This window comes from Anoplophora glabripennis, unplaced genomic scaffold (genome assembly GCF_000390285.2).
Source record: "Anoplophora glabripennis isolate ALB-LARVAE unplaced genomic scaffold, Agla_2.0 scaffold340, whole genome shotgun sequence".
Lineage (NCBI taxonomy): Eukaryota > Metazoa > Arthropoda > Insecta > Coleoptera > Cerambycidae > Anoplophora > Anoplophora glabripennis.
Window position 1 is genome coordinate 508513 of NW_019416421.1, and position 21304 is coordinate 529816.

Here is a 21304-nt window from a genome sequence, read left to right on the forward strand (position 1 = left end):
CTGGAGCAGTATTAAGAAAATTTATAAGAGCTTTATATTCGAGAGAATTTATAAAATAAAATTAGGCAGACACGATTAATTACATTGTTGGAAAAAAGAAAGACGTAATGGAATGGTTGCAAAATTCATATAAAAAGAAAGTTTTAACATTATTTTGTTTGTGAATATTTTCAATAAATGTGAAGAACTAAATGAAAAAATCGCAATGTACTGTTTTTGTAATGCAAAAATATGACTAAAAAGAAGACTATTCCCATTAATTGTGTCAGTTAACTCATATTTGGTTTCATTTTTTCCAATATAAAAAATTTTATGCATTAACGCAGAAAAAGGGTGAATTGAAATTTCAACTATAAAAAATCCCACTTCTGATCCCTTCAACGGATAATGAATGATATGCAACGTATTGTTTGGTAGAGTGGAAAGAATACACAAATCCCACTTCTCATCTCACCAACGAATGAAGTATTAATGAATCATATTCGACGTATCTTTTGATGGAGAAGTGGAAGGAATACACAAAAATAGTGATCTAAGAGAATTGAACAGCTTTGCAAGAAGCAAAAAATGAATGTTTTAACGTTATTTTGTTTGTGAATATTTTCAATAAATGTGAAATACTAAATGAAAAAAATCGCAACGTACTGTTTTTGTAATGCAAACAAATGACTAAAAAGAAAACATTGCCTGACTTTTCCCATTAGCTGTGTCAGTTAACTCATATTTGGTTTCGTTGTTTCCAATATAACAAATTGTATGCGTTAACGCAGAAAAAGGGTGAACTGAAATTGCAACTACAAAAAATCCCACTTCTGATCCCTTCAACGGATAATGAATGATATGCAACGTATCGTTTGGTCGAGGAGAGAATGAATATGCAGATCCCACTTCTGATCCCACCAACGATTTGAAGTATTAATGAATCATATTCGACATAACTTTTGATGGAGGAGTGGAAAGAATACACAAAAAAAAATGATACAAGAGAAAGCTTTGCAAGGAGCAAAAAAGGAAAATTTATAGATTTTATTACACAGTTTGTCTAAATATGAATTAATGCACAAATAATAGACTTTCCTCCATTTTAACGCAGATTACGCAAATTACTCTTTGTTGTAAAGAAATTTGTAATTTGCCACTTTTGAACAAGCGGCATCGGTAGATTTTAGGTATTTTCGTGCTGCTAGTGATCTAACCTATTTGTTACAAATATGTTATTTTTAACGACATATCGCAGGGAAAAGCTGCTTTAGCCAAATAGCTAAAAGATTGTAACTTTTTCAATTTTAGAGTCGGACTAAAATAAAATCTAGTTACATCAGAAAAATCGCTTTCCAGGTAATCATTTCGCGCTAAACTGGCGTCTCTACGAAAAGCGAAACACGGTGCATATTGATGAAAATTAAACTATTAACCTAACCTTGAAAATATTTCACTAACCTAAATTTCACTGAGGTGACCCACGTAGGGCGCCGAGCGTCCCTCCCGCTCAACTAAATCCATTATTTAAAAGGTAACTGTAAAAAATACGACTAATTATGAACACAAGGTGAATTTTAGATCTCACATCGACTCCCTAGTCCGCACTCGCTCAAATGGTAACTTGAAAAGGTGATCGTGAAGATTAAGCAAAATACGTTTAACGAAAACTCACAGCCGCTAAGATATTCCGTTCCCACATAACAACGCACATAATTTCGCCAGGCACATTACTACACTTTGGAAATGTCTATTTTTACTTTCAAAATAAACACAAGTGTAAGGGTAATCCAATCGTTAATTTGCGAACCGGATTTTTAGTCCGTATCGGTAAACTTTTGCCGAGTGGAAATTTACAAATGCAGATAATAAGACAATATTTGTGAAGTTTAACACGTAGAAATGATAATAATGTATGGATGAAGACGTTGTCGGTAGTGCACGTGAAAAGACGAGTATTTTCGTGCGAATGATATTATCACACAGTCCCTGATATTCGCTTGAAACTTTCAGTCTCTCGGTAGGATGGGAAAAATTTCCAGAGCTACAAAGCTTAAAAGATGACAGCACCAAGAGATAGTGCAGGCACGCGTGGGGTAATACTGACTGTCGCTGCCACACATTCAACAATATGTACTCATCGCTGGTAACCCAACAAACAACAACTTTAATGTACAATTAGTAATACTATGAGTTATTTACGATACAAGTTTTGTTTCAGTCCATTAAAGCTCATATGTCATCTCGCACACAAGTTTCCTCTGGTTCTCCTCGTTCGGTTTGTACAGGTGCACGGCACATTTCTTATACACTTTTGCTCTTTTATCGACGATAGGGAGGTAGCATGGGCTGCATTTGAATGCGAGCAGCGGAACACTACATGGTCATTTTCTTAAGTTAGTGGAGCTCCGCACCATATCAAGATCGGATGTCCTCGGGCCGTCTGTCCGTTGCCACGCGCAGCAAGTTCACGAATTCTACCTCTAACGTCTGCCTCACCTGAAAATAAAACACATTCGTCATCGAGTCAAACGTACCTTCCGAGTTTCGTACTTGTGTATTTTGTGTTGGTATCTGCAATGCCAGCGCCATGCTGTTAGCGTCGAAACTCTCGTCCAACGCGATTAAAGCACCATGGACTCCAGATTCTAATAAATTATTTGCATATTCCTAAAAAAAAAGTTGTCGCTTTAGTCGTTAATTAAATTTTAATGGCACTGCTTACTTTTAATCCTATAGACACCACCCATCTGATCAAGCGTTCGTTACTCCATACTAAGACGTCCGAGACGGTATTCTCACAATTTTTTCGTCTATCTTCTAACAAATTTCGATCGTAGTTTAATCTCTTCAAACATGATATGCCATACTGCAGACTAGTCCTGTAAAATATCATTTTTATAAAAAAAAGCCTTCATTAATGTTTCAAATCGTCAAGTAGCCCAGTAAATGAAAAAAAAATTGTACAAAAATTCGTTTCAGATTGAAACTTGGTTTAATCGTTAGTTTAGGCAAAAAGAAATAATATTTCCCAAAAAGTATCGGTTTAAAACAACAAGACCATTGTTTAAACAATGATTATAATGTAAAAATTATCAAAAATGGAGTTTTTTAACTGTATTAAAAAGCGCTCTCCAACAGGAGTTTTTGCTTTTGTTTATACTTATAGGTTTTCAATAACCGCTTCATTTGAGACGTGCTAAATTAAAATCCATTAACAATTTGTTTAAATAATTTCAAAAAACCAGCGAAATTTGAATTTGCTATAAATAGAAGAAAAGAGCATAAATCGTCTCTAAACTGCAGTAAAAGTTGTATTTTGTTACTCTTAAGAAACCCTGAATATTTGGTAAAAAAATATTTATTTGTTTACAAGTTACAACATTAAGTAACATTTTTTCTATTGCAAAAACGAAGTTGTTGTGAAAAAATTCAGGAAATGACATACTTTTTATGTATAAAGTTTATTTTAATGAGAATCGAGTGTTTCAATTTATTTACCTGTTTTAAAATATAATTTAATGTTAAAAAATAATATTATTATGCATATATATCCAAAAACTCGATTCTCATTAAAATAAACTTTATACATAAAAAAAAGTCATTTCCTGAATTTTTTTTACATAAAAATATTGTTTTTTTGAAAAAACTGTCTATTGGTACCATTGTGAAAAATTATTTCTCAAAAAAATGCTAAAAAAAATTGTTTTACAAAGTTTATAGTTTATAACAAATTAATAATTAATTATTGCAAAATGGACCATTATTTTTGTGTTACCCCAAATTAAAAAAAAACGTTACAATTGGTCCACAGTTACCAGATATCGCAAAATTTTCGGGCAGTTAAGATTTGTAGTTTTGGAACGTTTGTCTTATTTTCCCCACCACATTCCAGGTGTAAAAATGTATTCGAGGACGTTTTTCAAAGGGTTAAAAATTACTATAAAAAGCATTTTTTTCAATATCTTTAACCGTTATTATGAAGTTTAAGGGTTCATTGATTTATTCCCGAAATTTCAAGTCTTAATGTTTGTAAATAAACAAGTTATGAATTAAAAAAAAAGCGCTATCTCTGCTAAAAATGGTCCTAGAACAATTTTTTTTTCAAATTCGTGAAAAATTACCATGATTACGAATATCAAAGCGGCTTTAAAAAATATTCATTCTTCGCAGTTATTAATGAAAAACCTTATAAACAAATTACACTATTTGTTTATACGCCGTTTTAAGGAGGTTAGCCTATGAAATTATGCGGGAATTTTGAAAAAAAAAATATTAATTTTTTTATTTTTTAATAAACACCACTAATGAAATTAAGAAATTAAAAATACAGTTAAAAGTTGCATTTTTACTGTTAAAATATTTTTTAAAATTGAAACGATGCAATTCCAATTTTTTCCACGGACAGCAAATTACCCAAATAAACACCAAACTTTATTTAGGCCAATCAGATTGCCGAAAATACCTCTTTTTGCCAAAATTTAATTCAGTAAACAAAGACACATAGAAAAAGGAAAAATTCCATGGAATTGAACGAACTACTTTACCCCAGCTGAGTGTTAGGGCTTTGTGGGTACACACGTTCGCAAGTGACCCATCTTTAAGTACCTTGTCAACAGCGCCAGCCTGACGCCACCCGTGACACAGCAGGGTTCCAGGAAGGGTCCGCGACGAATTGGCGCCAGCGACCAGATGCTTACTCAGATACCTGCAAACGTGTCCACATACAACAGACTCTCCAGCGAACGCTCGCCCCGACAACAGCTTTTTCACAAACTTTGTTTTCAATACAAATATTTATATTTACCGTCGAGAGAGAGTTTCATTTTGCTGCACACCGAAAGCAACCCTTCTTTCTTAAAATGGCATCCAAAGTCGAAAAAAACAGTTTTTTTCATTTAAAACATAACTTAGAAACTTAGAAAAAAATGTCAAACAAGAGTTGTAGAATTTTTTATACCAAAAATTTTGAGCCCAGCCTATATCAATTGATAAACAAATGCATTAATTACTGCAAAAAAAACGGCTAAAATTGGAATTTTTTTAAAACTTCTGTCTAAAACAAGAAAAGATTTTTTTACGAAACAGAAAATAAAATTTTTCGAAAAAAAGAAAATTTTTTTCAAGTTTCAATAAATCATACAGTAATGCACATACGTGACCCATCTTGGACTTTAAATTTTCTCTAAGAGTTGTACTTTCCTGTGCAAATTGTGTGTGTATTGCAAAATAAAATAATTGGAAATATAATTTTAAATCACTACGACCTCATTTATTAATATTAAGTTCTGCAATTTACACATGTTGTAGTTGAATACTTTCATTTCAATATAAAAAATATTCTGTAATAATCGGCCGTTTTTTTTACAGTAAACTTAATTTTGTTGGGCCCCGTAAAATGCTTACTCTGCTCGGCAAATTGATACATGTGGTGGAGGCTGAAAGACTGTGACTTAACGTTCTCAGTAAATGCTCGGTGTGCCTGCACAATTCACAGTTTTTTCTCCCCCCCCCCCACCATGCGCATCAACATGTCAAGCATTTTACGGGGCCCAACAAAATTAAGTTTACTGTAAAAAAGGGAGTCATTCATTGCGGACTACTTTTTATATTGAAGTAAAAGTATTCAACTACCACATGTGAGGGTATAGCTATTTTTTGAAAAAAAAAAAAAAAATAAAAAATTCGCGGCTCCTGTTGGTTGTAGGGCATTTTTTTTAAATTCGTGACAAAATGTCAGCTTTCAAATGGCAATAATGCCATTCCGATAAAATTTCAACAATAAGATCTACATTTTTTGACCCAAAAAAAGGAAGTCAAAGTTTCAGCAGATTTTTCGCATATTTCCAATTATTTTGCCACACGTGCACAATTTGCACAGGAAAGTAGAATTCTTAGAGCAAATGTGAAGCCCAGGATAGGTCACGTAAGTGCATTACTGTGATTTATTGAAACTTGAAAAAATGCCTTTTTTTCGAGAAACTCAATTTTTGCAAAAACTAAAAAATATGTTATTTTTTTCTAAAATGCACTTATTCTACTTGCCAAGCTGAAAGCTTCGACAAAAATCTCTTTTCATTTTAAAGATATAGAAGTTTAAAAAAAATGTGATTTTTAGCAGTTTTTTTGCAATAACTAATACATTTGTTTATCAATTGACATTGCTCTGAGCTCAAAATATTTGTTATAAAAAGTTCTACAACTTCTTTCTAAAACATTTTTTTTAAATGTTTATTTTTTTAATCAAAAAAACTTTTTTTGTTTTTTTATGAACTTTGCGCCATTTTGTAAATGAAACCTTAAATATTCAGCTGCGGGTAAAGTAGTTCATTCAATTCTAGGAATTTTTCCTAATTTTTACGTGTTTTTGCTTACTGAACTAAATTTTGGCACGTAAAAATCTAATTTGATTGGACTAAGTTCCTGGTTTTTAACGGTCCTCTACCAATCAAAAACATCCTTACCTGTGAAAGCTGTCCACCATTTTCAACTGCCCCCTCAAATCCTTCTTAGTGAGATGGTCCAGCATCCTGGCATCCACTAAGCACTCCATAAACGTCGTCCTGTACTGCGGAAGACCCAGAGAAGGCAACCAGGCATTGCCGATCCACTCGTGGTTCATATCCCCAAACGCCAAAGTCGTTCTCGAGGTCTTTGGCGCCGAAGGGGAAGTTAGCGACACCATCTCCTGAATGGCCAGTCTCAGCTTCAAGCGGTGCAGCGGGTTGCTGATTCCTATCTCCCTCTGGATCTCCGTGTCGCTCAGAGCGCTCATTATGGCACCGGACTTGACGTTGGCACGGCACGCAGCCACGTACCATGCGGGCATGCCCACCCACAATTCAAGCCAAGCTACGATGGTGGGACCGTTCCAGAGGGCGAACGGAGTGCCGGCCTTCATGGCTTCCGCCAGCAGCTCATGTCTGTAATCACGCTCCCTTTCAGGAAGAATTTTTCGGTTAAATAACACGCACCTCTCGAGACCTTGATAGAAACTTTCGGTTCGTTTAATTTCAAATTTAAATCGTGACGTGACTGACGGAGTGATTTTATTTATTTTCGGGCAACGATTCAGCATCATGAGGTGGTGTTTAAAACGTTTTCCTTGGAACTTACTGTTCGATCTTGGGAATGGTGCTAGGTTAAGCTATGTTAATGATTTATTTGCGACAAGCAGTGAGTAAGTGGTGTTAATAGAAATAATAAATATATGTTACTATTTCGGTAGACCTAAATAGTAAAAAAGAATTGCTTTTGCCATTGAATCTGCATTTTTACCGTAACTCTTAAAGATAATCAAAATTTCTGCAAAGTTAAATATATTTTTGCTATAAATTGAAAAACTTATAGTTAATCTCTAAATTTTTTAAGAAATATTGCAAGGCAGTGCTTTATCGTGATTTCGAAAAGTTCAAACGACTAAATCTACACCCAAAATTTGCATATTGACGACCAACGATGCCAACATTATGAAATAAAAATTACTATTTCGGTCCTTTACGATGTGGAAATTTAAATTTGAAATTAAGTGATTAGGTTGGTGGATATTCGGGGGATAAATAACATTTAGTAATAAGCTCTCTTATCGCCTCTAATATTTAAAAAACGGGAATCCAACAAATATTTACCGGCAATTTCATTGGTGACTTGATTTCTATTAAAATAATTATGTTTATTGCATTCCAGTTCGTAGATTTAATTGTGTGATATTTTAAAAAGTCTTAAAAACAACAAAAATATCGAGTTATTTTCGCCAGCTCAAAAACGAAAATATGTTTTAATATCACACAAATAAAATATTCTTTGGCTAAAAATTGTTAAGAGAAGCAAAGCGAGGAAAGGTGAAATAAACACAATTAAATAAAATTAATACGTCAAAATAAATTTTGTCTGTATGTGGGATATAACCTACAAAGTATATGTCACTGCTTTGTACCTACTGGCAAAGAGTGACCTACTAATCTGTGGGTGCTATGAAAGCACGACTTGCCCAATAAACTTTTTAATTGGTGATATTGTGGGAAACAACCACTTTGCAAGCTACATGGTCCGTTCAGCATGGAATTACACTCTCAATATCTGTTTTAACAGTTTAATTGATATTGGGGGTGTAATTCAATGCTGGATGGAGCAGGGAGCTTGCAAACTAGTTGTTTCCCATAATATTATCAGTCAAAAAGTTTCTTAAACAAGTCATGCCTTTATAGCATCTATAGATTGTCACTCTTTGTCAGTGGGTACAAAATAATTTTAAGTTTTGCGTTATTTATTTCACTTTTCTTTTTTAATTTCTGGATTTTGTATTAAAAACCCTTATTAGATGATATTAGTAGATCATGTAATCCTCCCTCTAAATTCGATGACGCTTAAAATACGAGTATTTTACACACCCGTTCTAAGTTTAAGAAATTAGAGAGAGGCAAGTGTAAGCTTAGTCAATGAAAAAATATCGTACACCCACTTTTTCTTCTGTCTGCGGTCAAAGTCACCCTTTTGTCCGATTTTCCCGGATATGCTCATCGTATCGCTCAGATCGCCGTCGGGCATTCCAATGCTGCTCTGGCTTTGATTCAGGCCAGCGTCCTGCCCGGAAACTTCCTTTCCTTTCACCTGGCCGCATAAAAAAACATAAGATATTCCCTCAAACGTATTTACGTTTACATTAGAACACTAACCTTCTCCTTTTTGCTGAAGAACCGGCCGAGAGACGACTTGATGCCCTTCTTCTTCTGGGCGGTGGCGGCGGCGGCTACGGCAGCGGCCGACGACATGTCCCGGGGCAGGCCAGTCACGGTGTTCTTGTGGAGGCTCTCCTGACTGCTGTGACGAGAGGACAGAGGTGATGGAGGAGTGTGCGTCTGCCCTTGCCTAAACACACTGCATTCTACTTTCTAAACTATGTCTAATAGGACGTGCGATTCAGCTTAAGCGGTAACATGCCGATGCGACAACAACAAGGCAAAACGAAAGAGAAGGAATAAGGTTAGTATTTTTACTCCATTGTCAAAATAATAGGCAGTAAATCAAACGGTTGTATTCTCTGCACAGAAATTGTAATGTGCCATGCATTTCGCATATTGTTCCGGTAATATACAAAAAGAGAGATGATTGAGGCTCTATGATTTGATTTTTGAAATCACTCAATGTGTGAGTTTCCAATTGTGTATCAGTGCACGTCATAAGCGCACAAGTCGGAAAGACATTTTATTTTATTATTTTCACATTTTAATTATTCCAATAAATGCTGTGAAAATTTGAATCATATGCTGGTGTTAATGGCCAATGGGATATTCAGAGTAGTCATAAATGATCAAATTTAACACATCAATAATGTTGCGTGGTATACAATATGTATAAAGGAATTACGATGGCAGAAGACGAAGATTTGCATTTATTGTCCGGAAAAGTTTTACTGCATACTATGCATGAAATGAATTTCAGAAATAAATGAACAAGACATATATTTAAAAAGATTTTCAAGCGGATTGTAACCGAAGCGACGCTAAACCTACTTGAAAACCCTTAACTTTTCAATAATTACACAGGACAACAAAATTTTATGAATGGTCACACCCAAAAACCAGATCTCACTTGCCCGAAGGTTTTTGGTGCGTAGAATCCGAATCTGGCGTCAGAATTGCTCCTATACGTCACGTTTCCCAGATATTCTAACCTCAAAGAGCAAAAAACACGTTTTTTGCTATATTTTAACTTATATAAGAGCGAAAAATTTTTTTTCTAAAAACGAATCATGCCCTCTTAAACTACCACTTTTACCCTTCAAAACGCTTTTTTTAGATTGGAAAAATATTTTTTATTCGCGGAGATATCATTGAATGAAGATAGGTACTTTAGCATTTTTATAACAGTGGTGCTTCAGAAAGCGGAAATAATATATTTACATTTTTTTTGGATCGACCAATCCGAATCTGACCTCCAAGTTATTCTATCATTTTAGGATTCTGAGATTTCTTAACCTAAAACTGCAAAATCAACGATTTTAGGATGAACTATCGGTATTAACCAGACAAGTTGATTTTGTAGTTTTAGGTTAGGAAATCTGAGAATCCTAAAGTGATAGAATAATTTGGAGGTCAGATTCGGATTGAGCTACCCAAAAAACATGAAAATATCCGCTTTCTGAAGAACTTTTTTTGATTTTAGTACCACTGTCCACCAATAAAAAAGATTTTTCAAATCTGAAAAAAGCGTTTTGAAGGGTAAGAGTAGTAGTTTTAGATGGCATAATTCGTTTTTAGAAAAAAAATATTATTTCACTCTGTGATATAAGCTCAAATATAGCAAAAAAACGTGTTTTTTGCACCTTTAGGTTAGGATGTCTCGGAAACGTGATGTATAGGAGCAATTCAGACACCAAATTGGGATTCTACGGACCAAAAATCTTCGAGCAAGTGAGGTCTGGTTTTTGGGTGTGAAAATTGTTGCCCTGTGTAATTATAGAAAAGTTAAGGGTTTTCAAGTAGGTTTAGCATCGCCATAAAGTCGCCGAGAGACTAGTGCTGTTTCTCACCGGGAGTAATGAATTCGCAAAGTCGTCCTTCGGAGAGGGCCTCATAAAATTTAGCAATGTTTTTGAACAAGTTTACTTATTATAATGCTGTTTAATTATTCCTTCTCTTTTTTAAACAAAACAAGAAACACAAACACCATGATTTTTATGGTTTTGTTACTAACTTATTTTAATGATTGCTGATATGTACATAAAAAAAATAGGAAATCAAACACAACACAAATACTAGCAAACAATTAATAACCTGTATGTAACTCCTGGCTGAAGACCACTTGCGCCTGTTCTTCTGTTTTTGCAAAATAAATGTCAAAATGAGTACGAAAAGTTGTATAAATCACAAAGATTTTGCAATTGCAATGTTTTCTTGTAAGGATTTTATGTAAAATTTACATATTTTTTTAATATAAAGTTTCTACATATTTGCAAAAAATTCTCAAAATAAAAGAAATTAAATAATTTCGAACGAAAATTTACCGATGAGGGATCGTTACTGTGAAACACATTTGCATATTTCAATACTACATCATAAAAAAATCGTTTAAACCTACCTCCTGAGTTCCTCCTGGCTATGCGCCAGCGCCTGCGCCACCCTCTCCAATCGCAGGGACCTGGCCGTCAAGGGCGACGCCCCACCCCCGCTGCTGCTGTCGCCCATGTGCATCTCCTCCCTAGACATCTCAGAAGACAACGGTGCCAACTGGAGCTACGAGAGCGACACTTTAATTTTATTGAAAACGGAAAACAAACGTCACAAGTTTACACTAACATGCAGCTAGTGAGTGAGAGAGAATCATGTGCGTGTGATGTCTGTTAAAGCCAACAAAATATTTCAATAAGTACAAGTCGTACGATAAAGAAACACTCGTCGTTCAAGGGCGGCACATAAGACGAAGGAAACATTCGTCGGCCGTCCTCAAACGACAGTTTTCACGGAACTGCCCGTATGACGCAGATTTTAAAACAATCGCCACTTAAAAACTTTGTCGTTTCGGCGAAATAGACATTTTTTCTACGTCACTTGGACGTATTCCGTGATCCGAAGTGTTTAGTTATCGCATTGTGACTGTTATCGCCGAACTTCGAATGACATTGTTCTATAACAAACCTGACTGGAAGGCAACGATTCGGACAAGGTGCCGGGGCTCAACGTAGAATGATATTGTTGCAAATGCGCTGGAGACATACTGGCCGGTGCCTACAACATCACATGTTCACACTCCAAATATATTTCCTTTTTAAATCTCGTGCAAACGTCCGACAGAGAGACCAAAATTAGTTGGCTTTATTCGTGACCAGAGAAATAACGAAAGTGCTTTATGGAAACATGAGTGCATGCTTAAGGAGGTAAGAATCCACCACTGGTCCGATACGCCCTCGACTCGATTCGTAGTCCTTTCTCGAGCCTCGAAATAGTTCCGGCCTGCGTGGCGGAGGCGTACAGCGACAGACGAGACTTGAGGGTAAAGCGGGCTTTGAACGGTAGTTCAAACGTACAAGTAAAGCAGAAGCGTCGGGAAGTACACAAAAGGTGGCAATCTTCCACATCTATTACGATTATCAATTAATGGGTTTCTGGTTTCGTTAAAATAACAGATAAATTCGTTAAAATAAAAATTAAAAGGAAACGAAAGAATTGGCTCCAACAAACTTTAGGGTAATCACTAGTGTGTCTTTTCCTCAAGTTTTCAACATTGAATTCTATCAAAAAAAGTTTCAGGTAAAAGTCGTAAAATATCAAGAAGTCAATGAGCTGGTGATCTTGAATTTGACCTTGACCTTAGGTTTCAAAGTCAAATCAAGGCCAACTTGAAAATAAATGGTACACCCTATTTTTTATTCCAGTAACTGATAGGATGTTTTCGCCGGAAAAGGTGTTTCATTAAGCAGGTTCTATGGCAAATAGGCAACCAGCAATACGTTTTTATTGATTTTACTACACAGTTTGTCTAAATATGAATCAATGCACAAATGACAGACTTTCCTCCATTCTAACGCAGATTTTCCATAAAATGGAGTTAGTTTGAAACTCAAATTACTTTTTGTTTTAAAGAAATTTGTAATTTGCCGCTTTTGAACTTCATAAATTACAAATTTCTTTACAACAAAAAGTAATTTGAGATTCAAACTAACTCCATTCTACCCCTCCTGGGAGCTGTATGACCTTGTCGCTGGTGGAGGGGCTTAAGTAGCTACAGTGAACCCAAGAGCTAAACCGACGGGAGTTTTATACTCCTGGCAGGGTCACCCAAGCCGGAAAGGTCGAGGGAGAGTAGTGAAAACTAAGAAACAGCTCAGCTACCCAAGCCAAGGTGGAAACGCATCGTGCCGAGGGCTGAATGGTGCGGGGGTAGGTAAAAATGTCGCATCGCAAACGATCTCTTTGGGGAACCTGGCGCACCCCATCGTATTTAGCCTTCTGTCAGGCATGGGGCACTACCTGGCGGTGACTTTTATTTCCTCCAGACTCGTGGGACCTTTATGGACCATAAATCAAAAAAACGGGAACCCGAAAGGGGGCCGTCAACATCCGCCGGGGAAGCAGTAATTGCTGACCAGGCGGAAAATAAAACAGCCACTGGGAAGCAAACACCAGTGACTACTATCTCTAGGGGAGTCGACAGACTGAACCTGGAAGGTAGGAAGAAATTGTCTGGTGCGCAAAAGCGCAAACTTAAAAAACTGTGGAAGGCAGAGGCGGGAAAAGGACAGGGGCCGGTGACGGAACCTGGCTCAAGTACCACTCTAACTCCGCAGGCTGCTGAACCGGGGCCAAGTGGACTCGGGAAGAAACGTGGACGGTCGGACGGTAGTGAGCCGATTTCCGACCGGCCTGTTTCCAAGAGGCCTAAGGCCACGGGACAGCGTGGCAAGACTTACGGGGAGGCGCTGTCGGGGATCCAAGCAGTGGTGGTCCCCCATGGATACCCGGAGGTCCGAATGGATGAGGACCAGATGGGACTTGTCCAGTCGGCGCTTCTGGGGGCCATTGATGGGATCGCGGGCGAGGGTACACGACCGCGCTTCCTGGAGTGTCGTCGAAGGGGGGGAACGCTAGCGATCACCGCCTTCAACGAGGAGAGCCTGCAATGGCTGAAGATGACCACGGCGAGCTTGGTGCCTTGGGAGGGGGCTAGACTCAGCGCTGTTGAGCCTAGGGACCTACCTAAGTTCACTAAGTTCATCGTGTGGATTCCGGGTCATCCTGATGAACCGGAAACCATCATGCGCCGTCTGGAAAACCAGAACGGGGAATTGAGGACGGGGGCCTGGAGGCTAATCAACCGCAAGGTTGAGGTGAAGGGCCAGACCCTAGTCCTCTCAGTAGATGAGATGAGTGTGAAGGTACTTCAGAAGGAGGGCTTCAGACCATTTCTGAACTTCACCAGGGTCCTTTTTAGGAACCTGGAGAAGGGCAGGGTAGATTTGGGACCTTCTGATGAAGATCAGGAGGGACCAAAATCTGTATTATCTGGTCAAATTCCAGGTAATACAAGCGAACATTCAGCACAGTAGAGCGGCATCTGCTGCTCTCTGTGCCAGTGTGGCGCGCGTAAATGCGGATTTAGCTTTGATCCAGGAGCCTTGGGTACATGGATCCCGGATCAGAGGATTGCAGGTAAGTAATGGTGGCTTACTGTATTGTGGCCACCAAACTAGACCTAGAGCTTGTATTTATTACAAGAGTAGTATTAATATTTTTCCTCTTCCAGGGTTCTGCACGGATGACCTGGTGGCGGCCGAAGTGACTTATGTATCGGAGGGAACGCAGAGACAACTGGTAGTTTGCTCAGCGTACCTCCCTTACGATAAGAAAGAATCTCCTCCAACCAGGGAACTGAGGGACCTGGTGGCCTGGTGCGAGAAGGAGAAGAAACAACTCATCGTGGGATGTGATGCTAACTCACACCATACGGTGTGGGGAAGCAGCGATGTCAACGATCGAGGTGAGTCTTTACTAGATTTTCTTTTTAGTTATAATCTAGAGATTTTGAATGTCGGGAACGAGCCCACCTTTGTTATAAAAAACAGAAGTGAAGTCATCGATATAACAGTGGGATCGGGACCGATATGTAATAATATTGCGAGGTGGCATGTGTCGAATGAGCCGTCAATGTCGGATCATAGACATATCCACTTTGAAATTATAACGGATTATAATCCGCAAGTAAGAACCTACAGAGACCCAAAAAGAACTGACTGGGACTCCTATAGAACGGAGTTACAGGCCAGGACTAGGGAAATCTGTACAAAACTAAGGAACACATATGATCTTGAGAGGGCCGTGGAGGAACTCCAAAACGCCGTCACAAGATCATATGAATACAGCTGTCCTATCAAAGTGAGGTCCGATAAGCACACCGTACCCTGGTGGAGCAAGGAACTCACGCAGTTGAGGGGACAGACAAGAAAACTATTTAATAGAGCAAAGCGGACAGGAGAGTGGGAGGCTTATAGAGCAACCCTCACTGAGTATAATAAAGAAATTAGAAAAGCGAAGAGAAACTCATGGAGGAAGTTCTGTGAGGATATTGATAGTGTCCCACAGTGCGCTAAACTCCAGAGACTTCTCTCTAAGAACGGACATACGAAACTCGGGTCTCTCAAAGCACCGAGTGGGGAATATACCAAAACTGGAAGGGAGACATTGGAATTACTTCTAAATACTCACTTTCCAGGCTCCAGGTTATTAAATCATGGAGATGAATATGACTGGAATCACCAGCAGAGGGTAACGACCGGGTCTCGACAGAACTGGGAGGTTGCCAAGACGGTGGTGAGTCAGTCACGAATAAGATGGGCAATAAGTTCTTTTGACCCATTTAAATCACCAGGAGCCGATGGAATCCTACCTGTACTGCTACAGCAGGGGGTGGACTGTCTAGCTCCGGTCTTAATTCACGTCTTCAGAGCCAGCATTGCACTTGGTTATATACCGCTGGCATGGAGATCGACGAACGTGGCGTTTATTCCTAAACCAGGGCGTCCATCGTATGCCCAGGCAAAGGCATATCGCCCGATAAGTTTAACATCTTTCCTCCTGAAAACGTTGGAGAGAATAGTTGACAGGCATATAAGGGACGGGGTATTGAGGGCAAATCCTCTGCACAAGTACCAATATGCCTATCAGGCAGGCAGATCAGTCGACACAGCCCTTCATAGCCTAGTCTCTAGGATAGAGAGGGCAATGGACGACAAAGATCTAGCTTTGGCAGCTTTTTTAGATATTGAAGGGGCATTTGATAATACACCTTTCGAATCTATTAATTCGGCAGTTCGCAACAGGGGCCTTGAAGACACTTTGTGTCGTTGGATAGATACCATGTTGAGAAACCGGACAGTAACAGCTACCCTTTCGGGAGAGACATCCAGGTGTAAGGTAGGCCGGGGCTGCCCCCAGGGAGGCGTACTGTCTCCCTTGTTATGGGGATTAGTGGTGGACGGCGCACTGGAGGGCCTTAATCGAAAGGGGTTTTATACACAAGGCTATGCGGATGACTTGGTCGTTCTCATAGTCGGGAAACATAATATTATCGTTTCAGAACTCATGAAAGAGGCTTTGAAATGGATAGATGACTGGTGTAAGGGGCAGGCACTGTCAGTAAACCCTGACAAAACGGTCGTAGTACCCTTCACTAGGAGAAGAAATTTAACTGGACTCTCTGAACCTATAATAGGGGAGAGGGGCATTACATGTTCCAGGGAAGTAAAATATCTAGGAGTGATACTGGATAATAAGCTTACCTGGAATGCGCACTTGGAAAAAGTGGTGAGTAAGGCGAAGCAGACACTGTGTGTATGCCGCCGCCTTATTGGGAAAACCTGGGGACTGAAACCAAAGATGTTACACTGGTTGTATACGTCGATAGTAAGACCCAGGATTCTTTACGGCGCGGTGGTATGGTGGCAGAAAACACAACAGACCACAGCGAAGGAAAAACTGAATAGAATTCAGAGATTGGCCTGTTTAGGTATAACGGGGGCGATGGCATCGACCCCGACAGCTGCACTAGAAGTCATGCTAAATCTGCCACCGCTGCATATAGTGGTGGAGAGAGAAGCGCGGCTAGCAGCATATCGACTCAGGAATAATAATGACTGGAGGGGTGGTTCCCACTCCAGGATCAAAGATACATCTATGTCGGAACCAATTCTTGAGATGGTATCCGACAAGATGGTTCCAAAGTTTCACTTCCACAAGCCATTTGAGACTCGAATAGAGGATCAAAGCGAGTGGGAGGAAAGGTTTAATACCCTGGAAAGGTGGAGCCTAGTATGGTTTACAGATGGCTCCAAAATGACCAGAGGGACGGGTGCAGGAATATATGGACTCAGACCCAGATGGAGTGCAAGCTACAGTCTGGGGGAGTTCCCTACTGTATTCCAAGCAGAAATCTTCGCAATAATGGCGTGTCTGCAGAGAATGTACGTAGAGGCTATAGACGTAAACTCATATATATATTCTCTGATAGTCAAGCTGCAATTAAAGCTTTAGCCGCACACAAGGTAAGTTCAAAACTGGTGTGGGACTGTTTACAAATGCTAACTGAACTGGCCACCAGCAATACAGTCAGGCTGTGTTGGGTGCCAGGGCACAAAGGCATTTGTGGAAATGAGAAAGCGGATGAACTTGCGAGGAAGGGATCCGAAACAGTGTTCATTGGCCCGGAGCCCTTCTGTGGCACATCTCCCAGTGTGGTCAGGCGGGCTGTGGGCAAATGGACAGAGACAGAACATAGGAAATACTGGACTTCAAGGCCAGGACATAGCCATTCCAAGGAGCTTATGGAGTATCCTTCGAATGGAAGAGCGATTGAGTTACTGAGCTTGAACAGAATCCGGCTCAGGAGAGTGACAGGACTCATAACGGGACACTGTCACTTTAAGAAACATCTACATAGACTAAAGCTTGTAGACAGTCCGGTCTGCCGAGGATGTGAATCGGCGGATGAAACTTCTCTGCATATCCTGGGCGAGTGCCCGGGATTTGCACGTAGCAGAATGGCGCTCCTTGGGAGACCCTATTTGGAACCCAAGGAGCTGAGAGAAGTGTCAGCAAGGAAGCTTTTGGACTTTGTAAAAAGGACAAATCTACTTGCTGAATAGGACTAGTAGTGGGACGCACAATAGGCCTAATTAGGCCGCAGTGCTATGGGACTTTTTAAAGGACCAACCACTAGATGATGAAGATGAAGACTAACTCCATTCTACAGAAAAACTGCGTTAGAATGGAGGAAAGTCTGTTATTTGTGCATTAATTCATATTTAGACAAACTGTGTAATAAAATCTATAAAAATGTATTACTGGTTGCCTATTTGATATAGAGCCCTCTCAAGTTTTAATTATTAACCCAAGAGTGTGTTAAATTACAAAACTGTAGCCAAGGTCATACTAAATTGAGTTTTATTACTTTTATATCCATTATTTTTATCGAAAACTTGGTATGACCTTCAAACGCATTGCAAGAACATCCTGGAAAAATTCTTTGACACCAGATTCCCAAATAAAATTTGGTGTTTTATCAGTTGCTTGTATAAGAAATAGCGTACTCTCTTTGATATTATAAAGACCTTAGTTTGACCTTGTGACTTGTGGTGAAGGTCAAATCCAAGGTCACCATCTAATTTTTCATTCAAAATCCTACAAAATCTATTTTTGTTGATATATCGAAAAAATTTGGCCTTCTATTGATTGCTGGCATAAAAAATGGGGTGTTCTGTTTAATATTTCGAAGAAGATCTTGGTGTGACCTTGAAATCAAGGTCAGGTTATCGGCGTATTGGTTTTTTGATATCCTATTTTTTTATATTTTTTTGGACATCCTGTATATGTAGTGGTTAGGGTGGCCTAAAAAAATTTTTTTTTTCGTATCTTGTGAAAATATGTTAGTTTATCTTGTTTTAAGAGACCCCTCAAAAAATCAGCTCAAAAACATTTTTTTAGAGGTCGCTCAAGATTTTTAAAAATTTCCAAAATCGTCAAAAATTTAATTTAAAAAAAACAAAAAATTTTCTCGTTATCATTTTCTAGGTTGAAAAAAATCTCGATTCTGAATATTTCAAATTGTTATTTTAATTTCTAAAGGTCGCTCATAATTATTTTAACTTTAAAAGTAGTGTACCTAAAATGTTTTCGAGCAACCTCTAAAAATAAATATGAACCAACTAATAATTTTTTTTATCGAATTTGATCAACGAAAGAATAGAAATAAATCACGATACTTAAAAAATTTCTTGAGGCAAAATTTACTACCGCACCGAGTATCAAATATTTATCATTTTTAAATATTTTATAAAATTTAAGTGTCTCGTGATTTATTTCTATTCTTTTGTTCTTCAAATTCAATAAAAAAAATTATTAGTTCGTTGATATTTATTTTTAGAAGTCGCTCGAAAACAAAGATACATTACTTTTAAAATTAAAATAATTATGAGTGACCTTTAGAAATTAAAATATCGATTTGAAATTTTCAGAATCGAGATTTTTTTCAACCTAGAAAATAATAAATAATGAGAAAAAAAATTTAATTTATGACGATTTTGGAAATTTTAAAAAATCTTGGACTTCTAAAAAATTTTTTTTGAGCTGATGTTTTGAGGGGGCTCTTAAAACATGATAAACTAACATATTTTCACTTGAGACAACAAAAAAAAATATTCGTTTTTTTTTGGGCCACCCTAGTGGTGGTATTAAAAATTAAATACCGATTTTCTCCTTCACAGCCATTTTTTTCATAAATTAAAGTTATTATTTTTAGTAGGAATTTTTTTTGTTTTGTTGTTCGTCTTGTGGATGTTTTTTTTAATTTGTATTTATTTTAAACTTTTCGTTGCAGTTGTTCACGACATATTTGATTTTTAGTTTGACATTGTCGGCTTAGATTAGGCTCCCTTAAGTTAAATACGTATTTTTTAAAAAATTTCACGTTCATTTTTTTTTGTACCTTTACGATTTTTTTTGTCTTATATCACTACTTCTTCAACGAGAGCCTATTGTTTTTTATTAAATTGAAAATTTGTTATTTTTGATTGCCCTAAAATGTTACAGACCCATGAATTTACTCTTATTCTTTCAATTTATCAAAAAAAAAAATAAAATTCTCAAAACCCATTAATTCTAATTTCTGCAAGGTTCGAAATGATCTAACTCACTCTAAGGCTGCTATAGTAAGTTCTATAAGAGGAAAATTTACAAGTAAATCACACTGTTTCTTAGCATAGTCCGTGACGTGGTGAATCCTTAAAGAAAGAAAAGCAAAGACGAGAAGAGAAAGAACCCAGCTCACCGTGTGATACTTATGTAAATAATCCCTCTGGGGAGAGTGATGTGATTTAGGAGTAGATCTACCGCTTACAGGGGGGCTTTGCCGCTCCAGACTGCGTCCCCTCGCCAGCAGATTCATGTGCTCCATGCTGCCGACGCGGGACTCCAACTCCTCCGCCCTTGCCTCGGTGTTCTGCTTCTCCTCCTGGATGAGACGGATCTCGTTGTTGATGGCGTCGAGCTGCTCCTGCAGCATCATGGCTAGGGTTTGAGCGTCGGTGTGGCCGCTGGGCGACAGGATGTCCTGCGTGCTGAACAGGCTGTCGTTATCATCGCCTTCGGCGTCGCTCGACACGTCGAAGGCCTGTTGGACGTTGGCCAGGACGTGCGCCTGCTGGAGCTTCTCCCACTCGTGTTCTGCCATAGACCTGGATCCGAATGGTAACTTGTTGGGGTCCTCCTCGATGGGTGTCCGACTTTTGTTCGTACGCCGAGGTAGGGAATGAGTATCGAAACTGGAATGACTAGCGCTCCTCGAGAAGCTGTTCGGGTCCACTGCGTTAGGGGACAACGACCTGCGGAAACAAATTAAAACATTTTTAACGATGTTTCTAATTAATTATTCCATCCAAAATTTATCCGTTTACCTTGTCAGTGCGTCGGTTTGTTGTATATTATAAGCTATCTCCTGCTGCAGCATCTGCCTCTTAACGTTATCTATCTCTAACCTAGACTTAGCCAACTCCTTCATGATTTCCGATTTCTGCCCGTCCAACTCCTCCATCATCTTCCTGGTCTTCTCCAGCTCCTGCGTCAGGTTGTTCTTTTCCTGTAACGCGTGCATCCTCTCCTTCAGGTGATCTTGCAGTCTGTCATTGGACTCGGAGAGCAGTTTATCTACCGTAGCCGAGAGACGGGAGTTGTGGTCTTCGTTCATCTTAAGTCTTTGGTTAAGGCGGATGAGTTCGGCGTTTTTCTCATCCAGGTTGGCCTCTAGGCGTTGGATGCGGTCTTCGGCCGAGCCGTGCCTTTCTTGCGCCTGAAAACAGGAGGTAATGCAAAAATTCTTTAACGGGGGGGCGGACTACACCTGAACGGAACATTAATTTAAATACAAAGTTTACGGTTTCCTACACGTTTTCGACGGAATCGCTGGAAGTATTTGGATTAATTTTTTATTGTGTTAAAATTTACACGGAAACATACGAAAGTGTAGAAGGGCCACAGAATATATATTTTTTAAAACTCTGACTTTAAAATTGTAATTCTGACTTTAAACTCGGAATTTTGACTTTAAACTTGGAATTATGAGTTTAAAGTCAAAATTCTGAGTTTAAAGTCAGAATTTTGAGTTCTACTTCAGAAATGTTAGTTTAAAGTCAGAATTCTGAGTTCAATTTCAGAATTGTGAGTTTAAAGTCAGAATTCTGAGTTTAAAGTTAGAATTCCGAGTTTAAACTCAGAATTCTGAGTGTAAGGTCAGAATTTCAAGTTTAAAGTCAGAATTCCGAGTTTAAAGTCAGAATTCTGAG

At 38.5% G+C, this 21304-nt stretch overlaps 1 protein-coding gene across 1 annotated transcript in view; it reads right to left on the reverse strand.

Moving 5' to 3' along the window:
* Nucleotides 1-1165: 1165 nt before the first annotated feature.
* Nucleotides 1166-21304, reverse strand: part of LOC108909573 (liprin-alpha-1) — a gene marked incomplete at its 5' end in the record, with an annotated part of 41155 nt that continues 21016 nt past the window's right edge. Inside the window, 10 exons of the mRNA XM_023454514.1 lie at nucleotides 1166-2478; nucleotides 2533-2649; nucleotides 2705-2861; nucleotides 6444-6917; nucleotides 8435-8589; nucleotides 8655-8856; nucleotides 10755-10796; nucleotides 11059-11213; nucleotides 19795-20347; nucleotides 20420-20811. Coding sequence (XP_023310282.1) covers nucleotides 2398-2478; nucleotides 2533-2649; nucleotides 2705-2861; nucleotides 6444-6917; nucleotides 8435-8589; nucleotides 8655-8856; nucleotides 10755-10796; nucleotides 11059-11213; nucleotides 19795-20347; nucleotides 20420-20811 — 2328 coding nt within the window. The remainder of the gene's footprint in view (nucleotides 2479-2532; nucleotides 2650-2704; nucleotides 2862-6443; nucleotides 6918-8434; nucleotides 8590-8654; nucleotides 8857-10754; nucleotides 10797-11058; nucleotides 11214-19794; nucleotides 20348-20419; nucleotides 20812-21304) is intronic.